General features: G+C 44.0%; 1 protein-coding gene and 1 long non-coding RNA gene across 2 annotated transcripts in view; one reads left to right on the top strand and one right to left on the bottom strand.

Annotated features, from left to right (window-relative positions):
* Positions 1-2,428: 2,428 nt before the first annotated feature.
* Positions 2,429-21,560, top strand: part of LOC116968390 — a 41,171-nt gene continuing 22,039 nt past the window's right edge. Inside the window, exon 1 of the long non-coding RNA XR_004410465.1 lies at positions 2,429-2,566. This is a non-coding gene — a long non-coding RNA (uncharacterized LOC116968390). The remainder of the gene's footprint in view (positions 2,567-21,560) is intronic.
* Positions 14,945-21,560, bottom strand: part of ahnak (AHNAK nucleoprotein) — an 81,435-nt gene continuing 74,819 nt past the window's right edge. The window contains 1 exon segment of the mRNA XM_033015172.1: positions 14,945-20,780. Within this exon segment, the coding sequence (XP_032871063.1) occupies positions 16,354-20,780 (4,427 nt within the window). The 3' untranslated portion in view covers positions 14,945-16,353.

Raw genomic sequence — 21,560 nt, 5'->3', positions numbered from 1 at the left:
ACAATGAATGGCAGTGCTGGCTCGAAGGGCCGAATGAGCTCCTGCACCTATTTTCTATGTTTCTGGTTTCTATGTTTCAGTTTAAACCCGCATCTGCAGTTCCTTCCTATATATATAGATCATTGTTAGCTGGGAGAAGGTAACAACAAAGTAAAATGAGATAACATATAGTCGGAGACAGCAAGACTGGTCGGAGAACTGGGGAGGGATGGAGTGAGAGAGAGGATGAGATATACACACACACACATATATATACATAAATATACATAACTACGTACTTTCCCCTGCAACCGCAGGAGATACAACACCTGTCCCCATACCTCCTCCGCTCGACTCGGTCCAAGGATCCAAACTGCCCATTCAGGTGAGGCAGAGGTTCACTTGCGCCTCCTCCAACTTCATCTACTGTATCCCTGTTCCAGGTGTGGACTCTTGGTTCTTGGTTACTTGGTCCTCCAAAATATTCCAACTGGAATTTAAACTGGAGGTGGTGAAGGGAGGGATTAAGCCAGAAAGGGTTATTGGGAATTGACTAGGTTATTGTATATCGGCGAGACCAAGCGCAGGCTCAGCGATCGTTTCGCTGAACACCACTGCTCAGTCCACCTAAAGCTACCTGATCTCTCGTTTGCTAAACACTTCAACTCCCCCTCCCATTCCCAATCTGGCCTGGGCCTCCATTGTCAGAATGAGATCCAGCACAAATTGGAAGAACAGCACCTCATATTTCGCTTGGTCAGCTCACACCCCAACGGTATGAACATTGAATTCTCTAAGTAACCCTTGCTTTCCCTCTGTCCGTCCCTCCCCTTCCCAGTTCTCCAAACAGTCTTACTGTCTCTGACTACATGTCTTCTCAGTTGTTACCTTCTTCCAGCTAACAATGATCTATCTATTCTACATTTTCCTTCATCTCCATTCCCTTTGTCCTATTTGCATACCTTACACCTCCTTATCTATGTGACAACAGTCTGAAGAACGGTCTCAACCCGAAACGCCATTAATTCCTTCTCTACAGAGGTGCTGCCTGTCCTGCTGAGTTACTCCAGCATTTTGTGTCTACACACAAATGTTCATTTATATACTAGACCAAGTGCAGACCCGTTGGGTCTGTTCCCCCAACGTGCGGTTGTGGGGGGGGAGGCGGCATGCAGCGTCACACACACTAACTATCCCCCCCCCCCCACTCACGCTAATTACCCCCCTTGATATTATATGAATATCATTCATTTGCTCCTTTTACCCCATAAACACCCTATCTACTGACGCATAGCCCCCAACTTGCAGTCACCTAGGGGGGGGGGGGGGCGGGGGTAGAGAGTGAGGGCAGAGAGAGAAGGGGCAGAGACAGAGAGAGAGACAGAGACACAGAGAGAGGGGCAAGAGGGAGAGGGGGGTGGAGTGGAGGAGAAGAGGGAGGGTGGGTGAGGGGAGAAAGGTGGGGGAGGAGAGAGAGAGGGTGAGAGTGAGGGGGAGAGAGAGGTGGGGAACAGGGAGGGGGAGGGAGGGTGGAGGGTAGGGGGTGTGGAGGGGAGGGGGTTTAGGGGGGTGGGGGAGGCGGGGAGAGAGGGGAAAGAGGGGGAGAGAGAGGGTGGGGAGCAGGGAGGGGGAGGGAAGGGGGTAGGGGTGTGTGGAGGGGAGGGGGGTTTAGGGGAGGAATGGTGGGGGAGGGGAGGGGGGGAGAAAAAGAGGGGAGAGAGCGGGGAGGAGAGGGAGGGGGGAGAGGAGAAGGCGGGCGAGGTGGGGAGGGGAGAGGAGGGGAGAGGAAAGGGGGGAGGGGGGGGGGAGAACCTAAAAAAGACATTTTAGAACCAAAAAAGACACATTCTGCAAGCATTGTAGAACCAAAAGAGACACTTTTTGCAAACATTTTAGAACCAATAGACACTTTTTGCAAACATTTTAGAACCAATAGACACATTCTGCAAGCGTTTTAGAACCACTAAGGACACTTACATTTGAGTAGACATGTGTTCAGTGTTATTCACAGCTCAGAGAAACGTGACCCTCTGCCTTCCTCCATCTTGAAGAGACTATGAGGCACACCACTTCCTGGTTTTATAGTCCCTCCCCCCCTGCCGCCAGCAGGGGCAGCAGAGAGAATGGGGAATTTTGTAAAAACATTAATATCTCTGTCATTTTTCATCGACGGGAAAAATCCTCGGCACACATACGGCGGAGGGGGGCTCTGAGCAAGGTGGCCAAAAATGACAGCCGTAGGTGGCGGCGTTCTCTCGGAAATCGTAGCACAGATGGCCAAAACCGGTCAAGAACAGACTTTTAGTAATGTAGATATACACACACACAGATTTTTCCAACGACATGTAACCCTTGCATCCCCTCTCTCCCACACACACAGGCCATTTAACCTACAAACCTGTACGTCTTTGTAGTGTGGGAGGAAAACGAAGATCCCGGAGAAAACCCACGCGGTCACAGAGAGAACGTGCAAACTCTGTTCGGACACCACCCATGGTCAGGATCGATCCCGGTTCTCTGGCACTGAGGCAGCAGCTCTACCGTGCCACCCTCATTCAAGTCAGCCAAGCATTCCTGGCAAAAGAAGGTACCGTATTTCCCGGCGTAGAAGATGCTATTTTATACCCTAAAATAAGGCCCAAAAAATTACCTGCGTCTTGGAGGCCGAAGGTTAGGCCTATAGCAGGGGTGTCAAACTCATTTTAGGTCACGGGCAAAATGTGACTTCATGCCCGCTCTGGCATCGGGGAAATAATTCCACGGGCCGGATCGGACCTCTTCAAAATAACCCAACGGGGATCTTATCAAATGACTTGCTATAGTCCTTATAGACCTCCTGGTTTGCTTTGATCAATCCTCTTGGTTATCGCTTCAAAAAACTCTTAGCAGATTTGTGAAGCACGATTTCACACACACAAAACTGTGTTGACTAACCCTAGACTAAATCAGTCTATGCAAATGCTGAGAGATCCCATCACTTAGAATCAGCTCCAGTAACTTACCCATCACTGAGGTCAGGCTCACCAGCCTGTAGTTCCCTGGTTTCTCCTTGCTGCCCTTCTCAATAGCAGTGCAATATTAGCCATCCTGCGTTCTTCATTAGTCAGGATGTTGAGTTTAGGGGTTGGTATGTTATGCTACATATGTACAGGACGTCGATGAAGCCACATTCAAGTGGCTTCATCGAGGCTCCTTGTGCGGTTCCGAATAAATTTCAAGATCCTCCTCTATGTCTACAAAGCCCTCAATGGGCTTGCCCCACCTACATTAAAAGTCTTCTCACCCACCATTCCACCTCCAGCTCCCTCAGATCGGCCGACTTGGGGTTGCTGAATATCCCGCGGTCTCGGCATAAGCTCAGGGGCGACCGCGCCTTTGCAATTGCAGCTCCTAGACTGTGAAACAGCATCCCCCTTCACATCAGAACTGCCCCCTCCATCGACTCCTTTAAATCTAGACTAAAAACTTATCTGTACTCCCAAGCCTTTCTTGACGTCCTCTGAGCGAGGGCTATATGTATATATGTATGTAGTTTGTTTGTTTATACTATTCTTATAACAAATGTAAAGCACTTTGGCCAACAAGAGTTGTTTTTTAAAGGTGCTATATATAGCAATGTTACAAAATTTTGAGATTTTAAAAATCAAGTCTGTAATTTATCCCATCAGATAAAGCATAAAAATAAGTTTAATTTGACACCTAATTCACTTTCATATCTCAAGTATTTAAAAAGTTATGGCCATTTTCATACTGGGAAATGAGCATCTTGTTCCCTATTGATTTTCTATGGACATAACAAAAAAGCTGTGATCGTGAACAGTCAAAAGCCCATAACTTTCTTAAAAATTAAGAGAACTGAATGAAATTTTCAGTTATCATAGATTGAAGCATTCTGAAACAAATATAAAATAATCTTACTTGGATGACCTGAAATTAAAGCATATAATTAGTTAGTTACCTAATTGTAGCTAATTTCAGACTTCAATTACTAGATCTAAACATCTATCCATTTCTTAATAAATGATTAACATTTTTAAATAGCCTAAATAAATGTCCAAATAATATTCACAAATAATTCACAATAAAACATGATTTTTAAATCTCATTTACATTAATTTATAGGCCAAATGGAAGGAATTTAGTGTTTAATTGCTGTAAATAAATGCCCATTTAAATCAGCTTTCCAGTGGGTCCCTGTGGAACGCGCTGGTTTAGAACGTTCACATTGCGGTAGATTTGTGCCCCAAATGCCGAGAAAAATACTGCGCGATATAATGGGCCCAAATTGAGCTACTCGCAATATTAAACTTAGTATAAAGGGATCTTTAGAAGCCCTTTTTAATGTAAAAATATACAACCTAACTTCTGCTATTTGCTTTATGAGACCCTGCGGTTGCTGGCGGTCGCGGGTTTAGAGATTGATTTTTAAACTACTATAACTATTATTCAAGGCCTTTAAACCTAATAATAGCTTTTGCGACGGGGTCTTCCAGCGATTTTTCGTTAATAATTAACTAGGCTGAACATTTTCGATTGGAACAGCTTAGAGAAAATCGCGTTTTAAACCCGCCCCCTCTAAACGGCGCCAAAATCGCGCACACCCTCAGCAGCAGATCTTCAACGACGCTTCAGGTAGGCTTTGCAACATACCTACTATATAAATAAATGTGACTTGACTTGACATTGAAATATTGTGTAGGAGCTTATCCATGTTGTCTAGAGATGCTGCCTGAACTGCTGAGTTACTCTAGCACTGGGTCCTTTTATGGTTTTTCAAGTTGTTGTTCAGATATTGTATAAATGTGATGAGGGTTTCTGTCACAGAGAGTCCCAAATCCCTACCAGTTGGTGAATAAAATAACTTCTTCTCAGCTTCCCTCTTGTACCAATTCAACTTAAATCTCTGCCTCAGTTGCTGACATTACACTAAGGGAAATTAATCCTTTCTATTCATCCTGTCTAGACCTCTTACAATTTTATACACTCAGTTAAATCTTTCCTCGGTCTCCTTTGCTCCAGCATAAACACTACCAGCGTGACCAATCTGGCCTCATAACTATAGTTCTGCAGCTCTGGCAGCTTTCTCATCATACTTCTTTGCACCCTTTCTCATTCCACAATGAATAGCCAGCAGAGGTTCTGTGTGTTCCCTTTTAAAAAGTTATGTTGAACCTTTATCTATCATATGGAATCCAAAATACCCCAATTACAGGAAAGATGTAATGGCTTTGAGAGGGTGCAGAAAAGGCTTAGTAGAGTGGTTTTGGTAGAGGAGAGACTTCAGTGAGTGGACTGGAGGTTGGGTTGTCTACCTTGGAATAGAGTCGGCTGAGAAGCAATTTGATGGAGGTGCCAAAATCATAAAAGATTGAGACAATTGAATAAAGAGAAATGTTTAGATTGGAGGAAAGATAAAACTGCAAAGGATTCAAATAATTGGCAAAAGAGGTAGGTGAAAAAAAGTTTCTGCAGCGAGTAGGCATTGCTTAGTTTAAGAAGGAACTGCAAATGCTGGAAAATCGAATGTAGACAAAAATGCTGGAGAAACTCAGCTAGTGAGGCAGCATCTATGGAGCGAAGGAAATAGGCGACGTTTCGGGTTGAGACCCTTCTTCGGACTGATGTGAGGGTGGGGGGGGGGGGCGGGGAGAGGAAAGGAAGAGGCGGAGACAGTGGGCTGGGGAAAGCTGGGAAGGGGAGGAGAAAACAGGGACTACCTGAAATTGAAGAAGTCAATGTTCATACCACTGGGGTGTAAAATGCCCAAGTGCTCCTCCAATTTACGGTGGCCCTCACTCAGGCCATGGAGGAGGCCCAGGACAGAAAGGTCGGATTCGGAATGATATGGGGAGTTGAAGTGCTGAGCCACCCTTAGTTTCGGCCCGAAACGTTGCCTATTTCCTTCGCTCCATAGATGCTGCTGCACCCGCTGAGTTTCTCCAGCTTTTTTGTGTATCATGATTCCTTGTGTTTATTGAGATACCGAACTCGCTTATTGGACTGACTCCATTGCTGTTGCCAGAAGCCAGGTTAGTTTGATTAGCAGAATGCTGTAACCCTTCTCTGATTCTTAGGAGAAGATGAAGGTCCAAGATCATGTGTTAGAACTGGGAACCAGAAAAATACAAGTTAGCTTACATTTATAAAAAAAATTGGGAAGAAATGGGTAAAACAAAGTAAATATCTGCTGGAGTAAGACTGAAAAAGATAATGTGGCATCCAGAAGTTGACAATGTTTCTTTGTTTATGTTATGTGTTGCTAATAGCAGGGCTCGGGGATAGTGCTGGAAAGGCCCCAGAAGGCAATGCTACATCAAAGGAAATTGAGTAACCGGGCCAAAAATGACAGATGTTGGCTGAATTGACCATTTCTGATACAGACAGAAAGAAAGACCAAGATTGGAGAATTTGATATTGATTCCAGAAAGATAAATTGTGCCCAGATGAAGATGAGGTGTTGTTCCTAAAGCTTGCTCTGGGCGTTGTAACAGTAGAGGCGATTGCAGACAGAGGTCAGAATTTCAGATTCAGATTCAGATTCAACTTTAATTGTCATTGTCCGTGTACAGTACAGAGACAACGAAATGCATTTAGCATCTCCCTGGAAGAGCGACATAGCATATGATTTGAATAAATATTTACATTAGCATATATACAGACATAGTGTTTTTCCTGTGGGAGGAGTGTCCGGGGGGGGGGGGGGGGGGGGGATTGGCAGTCACCGAGGTACGTTGTTGAGTAGAGTGACAGCCGCCGGGAAGAAGCTGTTCCTGGACCTGCTGGTCCGGCAACGGAGAGACCTGTAGCGCCTCCCGGATGGTAGGAGGGTAAACAGTCCATGGTTGGGGTGAGAGCAGTCCTTGGCGAAGCCGAGCGCCCTCCGCAGACAACGCTTGCTTTGGACAGACTCAATGGAGGGGAGCGAGGAACCGGTGATGCGTTGGGCAATTTTCACCACCCTCTGCAGTGCTTTCCGGTCGGAGACATAGCAGTTGCCATACCATACTGTGATACAGTTGGTAAGGATGCTCTCGATGGTGCAGCGGTAGAAGTTCACCAGGATCTGAGGAGACAGATGGACCTTCTTCAGTCTCCTCAGGAAGAAGAGACGCTGGTGAGCCTTCTTGATCAGAGTTGAGGTATTGTGGGTCCAAGAGAGGTCATCGGCGATGTTAACACCCAGGAACCTGAAGCTAGAAACACGTTCCACCTCCGTCCCGTTAATGTGGATGGGGGTGTGCGTGCCGCCCCTGGACTTCCTGAAGTCTACAATGAGCTCCTTGGTCTTCTTGGAGTTAAGGGCCAGGTTGTTGTCAGCGCACCATGCTGCTAAGTGCTGGACCTCCTCCCTGTAGGCCGACTCATCGTTGTTGCTGATGAGGCCAATCACCGTTGTATCATCTGCATACTTGATGATGGTGTTAGTACCATGTACAGGTGTGCAGTCATAGGTGAAGAGGGAGTAGAGGAGGGGGCTCAGCACACAGCCCTGTGGAACGCCGGTGTTCAGGGTGAGGGTTGAAGAGGTGTGCTTGTCTAACCTAACAGACTGTGGTCTGTTGGTTAGAAAGTCCAGTATCCAGTTGCAGAGGGAGGGATCGATGCCCAGGTTACCGAGTTTGGTGATCAGTTTAGATGGTATAATGGTGTTGAATGCTGAGCTGTAATCGATGAACAGCATTCTTACGTAAGTGTCTCTGTTGTCGAGGTGGGAGAGGGCGGAGTGAAGTGCCGTTGAGATGGCATCCTCCGTACTCCTGTTCTTGCGGTAGGCAAACTGATAGGGATCCAGTGTGGGGGGTAGGCAGCTTTTGAGGTGTGCCAGGACCAGCCTCTCGAAGCACTTGGTGATGATGGGTGTAAGTGCAACTGGGCGGAAGTCGTTGAGGCTTGCCGCAGTGGAGTGTTTTGGCACTGGCACGATGGAAGTGGTTTTAAGGCACGTGGGGACAACTATTTGGGCAAGTGACAGGTTGAAGATGTCAGTCCAGACGTCTGTCAGCTGCGCAGCACAGGCCCTGAGCACGCGCCCGGGGATGCTGTCAGGGCCAGCAGCCTTACGTGCATTAGTCCTACTCAGTGCCACGTATACGTTTTGTGGACGTTATCCAATTTCTCCGCAGATCTGCATTTAGTTTCTCATTTAGTGTGAATTCTGAGTAGAGCACATAAGATTGGAAGAAGTGCAAGCGAATCACTGGTTTGCCTGGAATAATTTGTTGGGTCCCTAGATAATGGGGAAGAAAGAGATGTTAACAATAGACAATAGGTGCAGGAGTAGGCCATTCGGCCCTTTGAGCCATTCAATGTGATCATGGTTGATCATCCCCAATTAGCACCCCGTTCCTGCCTTCTCCCCATATCCCCTGACTCCGCTATCTTTAAGAGCCCTAATTAGCTCTCTCATGAAAATATCCAGTGAACCGGCCTCCACCGGTCTCTGTATCGTCTCTGTGTTGCATCATCTCTGTTTGCAGGGGTAAGTGCCACAAGATGGGAAGAGGTTTGTGGAGATGGAAGAGCAGACCAACGAGGTGCGAAAAATGTGTTCCCTTTGAAATGCAGAAAGGAGAGAAGTGTCAGGTGATGGAGTCTTGTTTGAACTGGTGAAAATTGTGAAGGATGATCTGTTGAAGACATGGTTGGGGAAATGGAAGATAAAATCCAGGGAACTCTGTCTTGCTCTGTCCAGGAGGTGAGAGCAGAAATGCAGGAATATATGAGATGTAGTCCATTGTGGGTGAGGGGAAGCCCCATGGCTGAGGAAGAAGGAAGATGCATTGTACCTGTGTGGAAAGTCTCTACATTGAAACAAATGCATTGGAGATGGATAACTTGGAAATCAGAATGTGGAATCCGCTTTTGTTTCGATGATGAAGTTTCACAACCTAAATCCCTTTATTCAAAATGGTTGGTCCCTAATTTTGCAATTATGCTACCCTGGTCCTAGTTTTGCCATAAGGGAAGACAACTGCACAGCATCTATCCTGTTCTTATCTCAAAATTATATTTCACTAGACCAAGTGCAGACCCGTTGGGTCTGCTCCCCCAACGCAGCCGTTCCCTACCCGTAGCCCCAACGGGAGACGTGGTCCTCCAACTCAAGCGGCTCAGGAATCAGCAATGCGGCTGTTTTTAAATGGCGTCTTTGAGGCGAGATGCGGGCGCCAGCAGCCGTTATGGTCGCTGGCCAGCAGGAGGCGACAAAATGAGTGAGGGGGGGGGAAGGATTTTATTAAAAATGTGTACATAAACACGACAAAATTTAATAAGGAGTGGATACTTGGAATGATAAGTGAAATCTCTACCGAAATGGAAAAAAAGTCGGCGTTTCTGGGTCTGACGTTGGCGTAGCAACGAATCAAAGGCTGGCAGCCACAAGTCAGAAACACACACAGCCAGCCAGCCAGCAGCCACACAGCTTTAACATATTACTAGACCAAGTGCAGACCTGTTGGGTCTGCTCCCCCAACGCAGCCGTTCCCTACCCGTAGCCCCCACGGGAGACGTGGTCCTCCAACTCAAGCGGCTCAGGAATCAGCAGTGCGGCTGTTTTTAAATGGCGTCTTTGAGGCGAGATGCGGGCGCCAGCAGCCATTATGGTCGTTGGCCAGCAGGAGGCGACAAAATGAGTGAGGGGGGGGGGGGGGGGAAGGATTTTATTAAAAATGTGTACATAAACACGACAAAATTTAATAAGGAGTGGATACTTGGAATGATAAGTGAAATCTCTACCGAAATGGAACAAAAGTCGGCGTTTCTGGGTCTGACGTTGGCGTAGCAACGAATCAAAGGCTGGCAGCCACAAGTCAGAAACACACACAGCCAGCAGCCACACAGTTTTAACATATTACTAGACCAAGTGCAGACCCGTTGGGTCTGCTCCCCCAACGCAGCCGTTCTCTACCCGTAGCCCCCACGGGAGACGTGGTCCTCCAACTCAAGCGGCTCAGGAATCAGCAGTGCGGCTGTTTTTAAATGGCGTCTTTGAGGCGAGATGCGGGCGCCAGCAGCCATTATGGTCGCTGGCCAGCAGGAGGCGACAAAATGAGTGAGTGGGGGGGGGGGGGAGAAGGATTGTATTAAAAAAGTGTACATAAACACGACGAAATTTAATGAGGAGTGGATACTTGGAATGAAAAGTGAAATCTCTACTGAAATGGAAAAAATCAGGGCGTTTGTGGGTCGGGTGTTGGCGTAGCAACGAATCAAAGGCTGGCAGCCACAAGTCAGAAACGCACACAGCCAGACACACACAGAGTTTTAAATATATAATAATAGATATAGATAGATAAGGAGTTAGTGGTAGACTTTAGGAGGAGAGGAACTCCCCTGTCTCCATCAATGGTGTGGATATGCAGTTTACAAAGTAGTTGAAGTACCTTGGAGTTTACCTGGACAGTAAACTAGACTGGTCCAGGAACGCTGAGGCACTGTATAAGAAGGGATAGAGCCGTCTGTACTTTCTGAGGAGGCTCTGCTCTTGTAACGTCAGCAGTAAGATGCTGCAGATGTTCTATCAGTTGGTGATGGCCAGTGCTGATCACTTCTTCGCTGTTGTGTGCTGGGGTAGCAGGGCGAAAGCCGCGGACATCAACAGAATTAACAAGCTCATCAGGAAGGCTGGCTCCGACCTGGGGGTGGAGTTAGATTCACGGGAGGTGGTCTTGGAGAGGAGGATGCTCCTCAAACTGCGGAGTGTCATGGACAATACAGCTCACCATGACATACTGGTCAACCTGATGAGCACCTTCAGCAACTGACTGGTTCAACCAAGACGCAGCACAGAACGCCACAGGAGATTCTTTTTCCCCTGTTAAAAAGAACCTTGCATTTGAAAACAACTTGTTGTTTCATGGAATGGCTGTTAGGTGGTTGGAACAAATCTCTTACTCGGTTGTAGTTGACCATTCCCCCCCCCCCCCCCCCTCTTATGGTCCGTTATAACCAGGGTATTTGTACTTATTATGTTTTGTGTGTAATGCTGATGCTAAATCACGAATCATTAAAATAAAACCATACATTGGTACATCTTACTGGAATACGCAACCTTATAATAGATAGTCCTCCTTGATATCAAGCCATTTGGAACAACGTGACCCAGAACTTTTAAATGTTTATTGGAACTAAGTAACACTGCAGCTAATTTTAAATACTGTATGATCTAATAGCATTCTATAAGAAACAAAATAAGAACTGTATGACAGATGATTATATGTTTAAGAAATGCTACAAGCCATAATTAAGTACCATGCTTTGATCTTATACAGATTTTAACTCTTAACTGCTGGTGGTAATTACAAGTAAGTGCAATTATAACCCAAAAAATGATTACAAGTTAACAGTTACAAGTAAAGGTATCACATTAGTTAATCAATGGTTTGATCAAAGATGGATATTTTTTAAATCTTCATAAAGTGATGAGATGAGTATCATCACAAAGAGGTAGAGATGAGCGAAGGTATTTCAGAATTTAGGTGAATTAGTCTGACGAAAGGTCGCGACCCGAAATGTTACCCATTCCTTCTCTCTAGAGATGCTGCCCGTCCTGCTGAGTTCCTCCAGCATTTGTGTCTACCCTCAGAATTTAGGACCCAGATGAGTCCCAACTCGAAACGTCACCTATCCATTTTCTTCAGAGATGCTGCCAGACCCGCTGAAATTACTCCCAGCATTTTGTGTCTATCTGTAGAAAATATTGTGTAATTGGTGCTGCAATATGCACGAGGCCAGAACTGCAAAGATCTAGAAGAGTTGAGGAGCTGAAAGAGGAATAAGTGTGATTAGTCATAAAGTATGAACAAGTCATTGTTAGAGCTGAAACCATTGTTGGTAGTGAAGGGTGACCAAAAACCTAGAATGAAGATAGAGTCTAGAACAGTGGTTCCCAACGTGGGGCGTACGCTTCACAGGGGGGCAATTTGATTTTTAAGGGGGGCAATTGAGCGCGACTGAGGTCTGGGTCCAAATTTTCGATTTTAATTTTTTTGGATTTTCCATCAGGTAAACATATGTAGTTTATGTTTCAGATGTTATTTTGAGTAAATAATTTTTTTGGGGTAAAAAAGGGATGGGGGGGGGGGGCATCAGGATTTTAGAGGTGATTAGGTGGGGCATGGCCAAAAAAAGGTTGGGAACCATTGGTCTAGAAAGAATTGGAGAAGCACAAATAAATAAAAGGTAGGAGGCTAGGCAGGAGATGCGTTCATAGTCAAGATAAACACGCAGACGTGGACAAAGATGTGCACTCCAGCAACCAATGAGCTGAGATAGAGTGGAGTTGATCGATGTAATGCAGGTAGAAATAGTCCTAGTGATAGAATGTATATGTGACACATTTCGTAAAGTTAAAACCGGGGCCGTGTATACACAGTGAATGACAGTGTGGTTGAACTGAGGGACCTTGGAGTACAAGTGCATATTTCCCTGAAAGTAACAACAGGTAGACAATGTTTCAATGACACGTTATTGTCACATGTACCTAGGTACAGTGAAATGCTTTGTTTTGCGTACAACCCTGTAAAATCATACAGCAGACCTCTCTTAGGCAGTACACATATCTGGCACCGACAAAGTTAGAAAAGTTCACCGAACAGTTCTATCTGTGGCCTGCCGCCGCACGTGGCCCAGCCAAGTTCCCCTTTTGTTGTCCTCCCCTCAGTTCCCCCCTTTGCTCTCGGTGATTGCTCGTTGGGTCCCCCCCTTCATTCTCGGCGTTACCCTGCCTGGTCACCCCTTCGTGCTCGGCGCCCCCTCCCCGGATCCCCCCTTTATTCTCGATGCCCCCCCCCCCCCCCGGTCAGTTCTCCCCTTCATTCCTGATGGCTGCCTTTTGGATTTGAAATCCAGAGAGTAGTCTGCATTGTGTTGGATGACCTAATGTATCTTATGTATATGGATAGAATTAATATATTATGTGTAAATTCCAGTAATGATATAATGTGGATTATGACGAACAAATAAATCTGTGGGGTGGAATTGTAAAGTCTCATCTACACTGAGAATAAAACAAAATATTCAGTTTCACTTCAAATAAATGAAATTCTGTCAAAGAATTATTCCTATTTCTTGTGATGTGTCAGAGATCTTTGCCAAGCCTATGGGTGGCAGGTTCCCCTTGGAGAAACAAGGAACTGCTGATGCTGGTTTACAATAAACAGTGCTGTACTAACTCCGCGGATCAGGCAGCATCTCTGGGGAACATGGCTAGATGACTTTTCAGGTCGGAACCCTTCAGTTGCCTTTTGGATTCTAAAGAAGGGTCCCGACCTGAAATGTCACCTATCCATATTTTCTAGAGATGCCGCCTGACCTACCTAGTTACTCTAGCACTTTGTGTCATGTTTTGCTCGCAGTGGTGTCAACGTTAATTGTTAGCACTTGGTTTTGGTTTCTCCTCCGTGGCTTAGCTGCTGTTACTCATCTGATTTCTGCATTCCTGTTTGAGAATAGGCTACTCCTATCTGAAGAAGGGTGCTGACCCAAAACATCACCTATCCATTTCCTCCGATGATGCTGCCTGACCGGCTGAGTTCCTCTGGTCCTTTGCAACAGCACCTGCAGTTCCATATTACCTCATCATGAATCTGGCATTCTTCAGATATGAGTGGAATATTGAAATTGCCAGTGCAGAGTGGACCAAATACAGTATATCAAGGAGTATATAGGGGAGGGGTGTGGAAAGATTGATTTTCCAAGTCTTGTGATTATTGGGTAATTTAGTCTGGAATGTGTAGGTTTTTCTTGTACCCGCTTTGTGTTTGGAGTGTAAGTAGTAGTGTTCATAATGGATAAGAGCAGAATTAGGTCATTCGGTCCTTTGCCTACTCCACCATTCAATCATGGCTGATCTATCTTTCCCTCTTAACCCCATTCTCCTGCCTTCTCGCCATTACCTGTACTAATCAAGAATATATCTATCTATGACGGTCTCCGTAACCTTCTGTGGCAAGGTGTTTTATTCCAAGCTTCCATAGTTCAAAGCAGCCACAGCACAGCAGTAGAGTTGCTGCCTCACAGCGCTTGCAGTGCCGGACGCCTGGTTTCGATTCCGACTACGGATGCTATCTGTACGGAGTTTATACGTTCTCCTTGTGACTGCGTGGGTTTTCTCGAAGATCTTCGGTTTCCTCCCACTCCAAAGACGTACGGGTAATTGGCTTGGTGTATGTGTGTAAATTGTCCCTAGTGTGTGTAGGATAGTGTTAATGTGCGGGGATCGCTAGTTAGCGTGGACTCGGTGGTATGTGTAAGCTAAACTAAAAAAATGTTTACATTTACATCTGGGCCCTTTTAATCCGAACACCCCTCACCTCCTCTACGTGCCATTGCTGCTGAGATTTTGAATAGGATTGACATAGGACCATTCAGAATCACAAAAGTGATGATTGCAGGAAGATTTCCAGCAATCTCAGGGCCCAAGACTTGGAAGGTTAGTTGGACATGAAAATTCAGTTAAACCAATGTTTTCCTCAACCAATATAAACATTTAACTTGTTCCACACACCTGGGCCAGCACAGTGGCATAGTAGAGCTATTGCCTTACAGCGCCAGAGACCCGGGTTCGATCCTGACTATGGGTGCTGCCTGTACATACTTTGTACGTTCTCCCCATGACCGCGTGGGTTTTCTCCGAGATCTTTGGTTTCTTCCCACACTTCAAAGATGTACAGCTTTGTAGGGTAATTGGCTTGGCATAAATGTACACTTGTCCCTAGTATGTGTAGGGTAGTGTTAATGTGTGGGGATCCTTCCGGTGCAGACTCTGGGCCGAAGGGCCTGTTTCTGCGCTGTATCTCTAAACTAAACTAATTCTCTGAGAATAAAAGGGATCGGGATCTTGCCTAAATTATTTTCTGTACCTCAGCCCCAATGCCAGTTGGAGCTTTCCGAGTGTTTCAATGTATTGGCCGAGGCATTTGGTTGATAATTTTTATAAAATGGAGGAAGAAAGACCAACCTTTAATTCAGGGTAATGAACGATTTATTTGATTTTTACAAGGTACACACTTGTCTTACATTCCCATCGTCTATTTGCCGCAGAAGTGCAGACAGAATTATGAAAAAAGAATTCTATTAACATTATTGAGTGAAACAAAAATATCTGGCAAAATCACAATTCTCGCCATTCATAACAAAAGGAATTTGCTAATTATGTTACAAGGATATTAGGTGCTTTCTGTGAACTCAGCAAGGCGTTGCTTTACTGTGAGACTTCATTTTGCATGTAGGGAAGATATACTCTTGTATTGTGCTTCGCAATGCAAGGAAATTGAATGTTCCAGACTCCTGCAACAGCACACCTACACGATCAGCTAATTTGGTTCAGACTGGTCAATCCAACCTAAAATCTTGGACATCCGTTAGGCTGTTCCACATGAGGCAGTGCACTTCTCAACTGAGCCACACCGGATTGTAGGGGTAGAAGGTAGAGTGGCTTTGAGAAGTCGCGGAGGAGATGGGAAGTTTAAAGTGCAACCAAACTGGATATATGATGGTTGAGTAGTGAGTAATTCACTCTTGTGAAAGAAGGATATGGAAATAAAAGATTACAACAGCAGCAGCAGCATCATCACCACAAATTTGTGGCTCGGGTCAGGGAAGCGATGGTGGTGTTAATGTACTAATTCACAGTAGAAATACGCCCTAACTAGTTCCACAGAACACACTTACACATTTACAAAGCTGAAGAATTTAAACTACCCAGAACAGAATTTCATATTTTATTGCAGTCCTAATAATTTACGGAGAAAAGATACAGGCCAAACTGATTGTTGTTGGATTCGGACAATACTGCTATTATGACAGTGTGAATTGAGGTTATTTTGTCTTTTTGCCAAATTTCACCTTACGTGGGTAAGCAATAACCTATTTGTCTAAAGACAGCTTAAATTCTTCCTCTACCAATGTCTCTGTGTGTTTTCATCAGAAGTCAAATTTCAGTAAAACCTCTCATACATTAGCTGCAACTCTATCGAATAAAGTAAGCCAGAGAGAGCACCAGTGATTACATGTCTTAACACCTCCATTTTACCAAATATATGAAAATAATAAACTGCTACATAGAAAATGTATCAAAATAGGTTTTATTTTTTTCCTGCTAGTAAGCTATTGCTCTCAGCTTGTAGTAATAGAACTTTAATTAGATTTTTAGCTGATACAGAAGTGTACTGAAATATCTGCAGGTCAGGTCTGACACGATTCTATTCCTTGCATTAAAGAAAAAGGAATTCAACACTTTAAATATTCCATCCTACTTTTGACCTGCAAATGAAATAGGGATGAAGTCTAATGGATCTCCATGCCTTGGCTTTTCCATGTAAAGTAATGCAGTTAATTTCTATTTACAGTGACTCGGGCATATTTACATAATTATTATTTTTTCTTATTGATATTTAGTTCTACTTTAGGAAAGCGCAATCCTGCTCGAGATCCGCTGTCACTGCTGGAAGTGGAAGGGATACGGGAATTTTTGGAAACCAGAGCGATTCCACTGCCCTCGACTTCCGCTTCGCCTTCATTGAGAGTGACCTCATAGGAGCCCTTCGATTTAGCTCCAAAGCCTCCAAATGTTCCAAATTTCAACTTAGACTTTTTGCCTTTTGCACCCGCAGCCCCCTCTCCAAATTCTAATTTGCCCTTGGGAGAAGAAGGGGAGAGTTCATTCTCATCACTCAGAGATGATGATCTGTGACGTTCTGACCGTTTGCCTTTAAATAAAGAGAAATCTAGTGTTCTTGACTTCCCTTTAGGGGAAGTGGTAATGTCCAAGCTAGGATCCTTCCCAGCTATTGATATTTCTGATTTCTCCACCTCAATATCACCAAAATCCAGGCTTCCTTTGGAGCCCTTCATATCAATCTTTGGTCCAGATGCACTGAAATCTCCCTCTAATCCTTCTGAACTACTTTTCCCCTTTGACTTGGAGAAATTAAATTTGGGCATTTTAATTTTACCCTTTTTAACTTTGACCCCCGTGCTTTCCATCTCGCCTTCTGGCAGGTTGACACTGGCCTGTGGTCCTTTGATGTTGATACCTGGACCTTGTGCAGAAGATACAATTTCAGGAACTCTGGCTCCCACTGCAATTTCTCTCTCTTCTAAATTTGGGCTTTTAATTTTAAATTGGGACGGCTTGAATTTTGGTATTTTCATTTTGTCCAATGGAACATCTAGTTCAATTGTTCTGATGTCTGCACTCATTCCAGGTGCCTTGACATCTAACTCGGGATCATAAAAAACACTTTTGGAACTGGACACTCCAATGCCACCTTTTACTGGTACATCAGCACTTAAACTACCTCCTTCAAACTTAGCCCCGGAAAATTCAATATTAGCTTTAGGTGCAGCACTGGAGAATTTTTCTTTTAGACCATCAATATTGACGTCTGCTCCATTCAGTTTCATACTTGGCCCTTCAATTTCCACTTTCGGGGATTTTATGTCCATCTTTGGTCCAGATAATTTAGTACCTAGTGTAGGCCCCTTTACATTAACGCCAAAATCAGATGTGGAAATTCCAGACCCTGAAAAGTTATCACCTTTCACCTTCAGTCCTGCAATGTTAGTATCAACTTTTGGAATGTTGATCTGAGGCATCTTTACTTTCCCACCTTCAATGTTGAAATCTCCCCCATCAACATCAATACCAGGACCTTTCACATCCATAAGTGGTCCTTTAAAGATTCCTTTGATATTTGGATCAGGGAGGTTGATGCTGCCTTTGAGCTGTGGATCCTTTAAATCCACACTCACATCAGGTGCTGACATATCAATTTGTGGGCCTTTGATTTTACCTTCAGTATTTATATCCATATCAGGCGCCTCAACAGTCAGACCTAAACCCGGTGTCTTCAAGTCACCTCCTATCTTTGGTGCATTAATGCCAAGATTCAGACCAGACCCTTTGTCTTTACCACCAGAGATGTTCAATTCAGGCATTTTCAGCTTTCCTTCAAGACCCCCAAAACGAACATCTGGAGACTCAAGATTCAGTTTTGGAGCACTAATATTGACATCTGTTGATGGCATATCAATGCCACCTTCGAGTTTTGGACCTGAAAATTCTGCTTTTGGAAGGTTGACACCAACATTTGTATCTATTTCTCCTGCTTTGCTACCCAAACCAAAACTCGAGAGTTTCATTTTAGGCATTTTTAACTTTCCTTCTGCACCTCCTGATGTATCTAGGTTTACATTTGGTCCTGAAACGGTAACATTTGGCTTCTTCATTTTCATTTTTAATTTACCTTCTGGTTTTTCAATATCCACATTTGGAGCATCAACGTCAAAATTTATTTCTGGTCTCTTTATGCCTATTGTTGGCCCTTCTATGTTTCCTGATGCTTCACCTTTCAGGTTAGTGCCCTTCAAATTGATATCCATATTTGTATCAGCCATTTTAGGCGATTTGATGTTTACGTTAGGAAATTTTGAGCCTTTTACTTTAACGCCAGGCCCTTGTAAGTCAGCATCTGTATTGACATTTATCCCAGGTGCTCTAATGTCAATATGGGGACCTTTCATATCATGTGATGATAAATTGACATCGGGTACTTGTAATTCTCCTTCGGCCTTTGCATTAGGTAACTCCCCTTTCACTTTTGGTGATGCCAAATCAAATTCAATATCTGGAAATGATAACTTTACTTTTCCAAAACGTGGTTTCTTTAGTTTTGATGACTTAATATTTAACTGTTCATCAAATGATCCAAGACTTGCACTTAGATCTGGGGATTTAATGTCTATATCTGATTTGGATAAATCAAGTTCACTCTTCGGTTTCTTTGACTTGATGTTGAGTTTAGGCATTTTAAATTTCCCCTTTTTCCCCTTTGTTTTAACACTAATGTCTGGGGAATCAACATTAACATCTACATCTGGACTTGGTACATCTACATCCAGAGAAGGAGCACTTATGTCTCCTTGTCCTTTAACTCCAAATCCAAATTTTGGTTTCTTCATCTTTGGCATTTTTAGGTGTGCTCCTCCTTCACCACCTACATCTATTTTGGGTGCACTTACATCAATACCAAAACCAGGGGATCTAATGTCAGCAGTGCCTTTCAAATCGTGATCTTTCAAGCCAATGTCCAATGCAGGTGTTGAAAACTTGTGTCCATCTCCTTTTAAATCAGGTCCCTCAATGTTAATTCCACTCCCCACAATATCTACCTTAGGACCTTTCATTTCAAACTCTGGGCCTTTGATGTCACCTCCCATATTAATGTCAGGGACTTCAGCACCACCTTTTAGTTCTGGGTCTTTTAAACTAACATCTACATTAGGACCTTTAAATTTGGGTAACGAGATATTGAACCCTGGCATTTGAAATCCAGGACCTTTGATTTTACTGTCTGCATCCAAATTTATTTCAGGTACATCAGCCCCATCAATTTTAACATTTGCCTTAGGAACACTGGCATCAATGTCTACATCAGGCCTGTCTATTTTTGTGCCACCTATTTTGAACTTGGGCATTTTAATCTTTGGCATATGGAAATGTCCACCTGTACCCTCCAAGTCAATATCAGGTGCTTCAACGTCTATTTTTGGCCCTTTCATTTCTCCACCAATGTTTGGGGAAGAAATGTCAATGTCCGAACCGCCTTTCAATTTTGATCCCTTGAAACCCAAATCAAAGTCAGGTGTTTTTATGTGAGGTAAATGTACAGAAGGGAGTGAAATCTTGGGGCCACCTTCTTTCACATCTGGCATTTTAAGATCAACTTTCGGAGGTTTAATATTAAAATTTGGGCCTTTGATGTCACCCTCCATATTAAGATCTGGGGCATCAATGTCGCCTCCCAATTTCGGGCTTTTGAGCTCCAAATTAAAATCAGGCATTCCTATTTTGGGTGCTGAGATATCAAATCCTGGCATTTTTAGTTTCGTACCTTTGATTTTAGAACCTCCTTCAACATCTAGATCAACATCAGGAATTTCAACACCAGCTACCTTGGGACCAGAGATCTTGGGTAATGAAAACTTGCCTCCACGTCCTTTTAAATTAGGTGCTTCAATCTCAACATTGGGGCCTTTAATATCGACATGTGGGCTCTTAATGTCACCTTCCAAATTGACATCGGGAAGATCAACACCTCCTCCCATTTTTGGACCTTTGAACTCAAGATCAAAATCAGGTATTCCTATCTTTGGTGCTGAGAAATTGAAACCTGGCACTTTGAATTTTGGGCTCTTGAATTTACCAGAACCCTCGACATCAACATCAGGTATTTTAACATCTCCTTCCACCTTGGGTCCAGCTAATTTAATATCTGCCTCTGGAAGTTTAGCACCAAAGTCCGCATCTGGACCTTCCACTTTAAAGCCAGGCATTCCTATATTTGGTGCGTTGATATTGAATCCTGGCATTTTGAATTTTGGGCTTTTGACTTTTCCCCCAACATCTACATCCATATCTGGCATTTCAACATTTCCTTCCATCTTAGGTCCAGATAGTTTGATGTCAGCAGTAGGAATCTTAGCATTAATGTCCACATCTGGACCTTCCACTTTAGGCCCTCCTAGTCGGAATTTGGGAAATTTAAATTTTGGGAAGCTGAACTTTCCAGTACTTCCTTCAGCATCAATCCCTGGCACATCAACATCAACTTTAGGTCCTTTTATATCTCCTTCTATCTTTCCAGTAGGCACATCAATTTCATGGTCACCTTTCACTTTTGGGCCTCTGAAATTCAAATCTATATCCGGAGCGTGTAATTTAGGTAAATGCATGGATGGCAATGAAAACTTGCTCCCACTTCCTTTTACATCTGGTGTCTCAATATCAACTCTGGGGCCTTTTATGTCAACATTCGGACCCTTAATGTCACCTTCCAGGTTAACATCAGGAATACCAACATCTCCTTCCACTTTTGGACCTTTGCCGCCCAGATTGAAATCAGGCATTCCTATTTTGGGTGCTGAGATATTGAATTTTGGCATATGGATTTTAGGTCCCTTAATTTTACTGCCACCCTCAATGTCTAGATCTACATCAGGCATTTCAACACCTCCTTGTATCTTAGGTCCTGATAGTTTAATGTCAGCCTCAGGAATATTTGCATCAATGTCCACATCTGGAACTTCTACTTTAGATCCACCCATGTGGAATTTAGGCATTTTAAATTTTGGCAAGCTGAACTTTCCACCGATTCCTTCAACATCACCCTCTGGCACATCCATGTCAACATCAACCTTAGGTGCTTTGATCTCTCCCTCGAACTTTCCAGAAGGCATTTCAACATCATAGTCTCCTTTTAGTTTTGGACTTTTGAAATTCAAATCAATATCTGGTGCATGAAACTTAGGCATGTGAATGGATGGCAATGACATCTTGAATCCACTTCCTTTTACATCTGGTGTCTCAATATCAACTTTGGGACATTTAATGTCAACATTCGGACCCTTAATGTCACCTTCCAGGTTAACATCAGGAATACCAACATCTCCTTCCACTTTTGGACCTTTGCCGCCCAGATTGAAATCAGGCATTCCTATTTTGGGTGCTGAGAGATTGAATTTTGGCATATGGATTTTAGGTCCCTTAATTTTACTGCCACCCTCAATGTCTAGATCTA

This window comes from Amblyraja radiata, chromosome 45, assembly GCF_010909765.2.
Source record: "Amblyraja radiata isolate CabotCenter1 chromosome 45, sAmbRad1.1.pri, whole genome shotgun sequence".
Lineage (NCBI taxonomy): Eukaryota > Metazoa > Chordata > Chondrichthyes > Rajiformes > Rajidae > Amblyraja > Amblyraja radiata.
The sequence above is the reverse complement of the archived record's forward strand: the minus strand, read 5'-3'. Positions and strand labels throughout refer to the sequence as shown.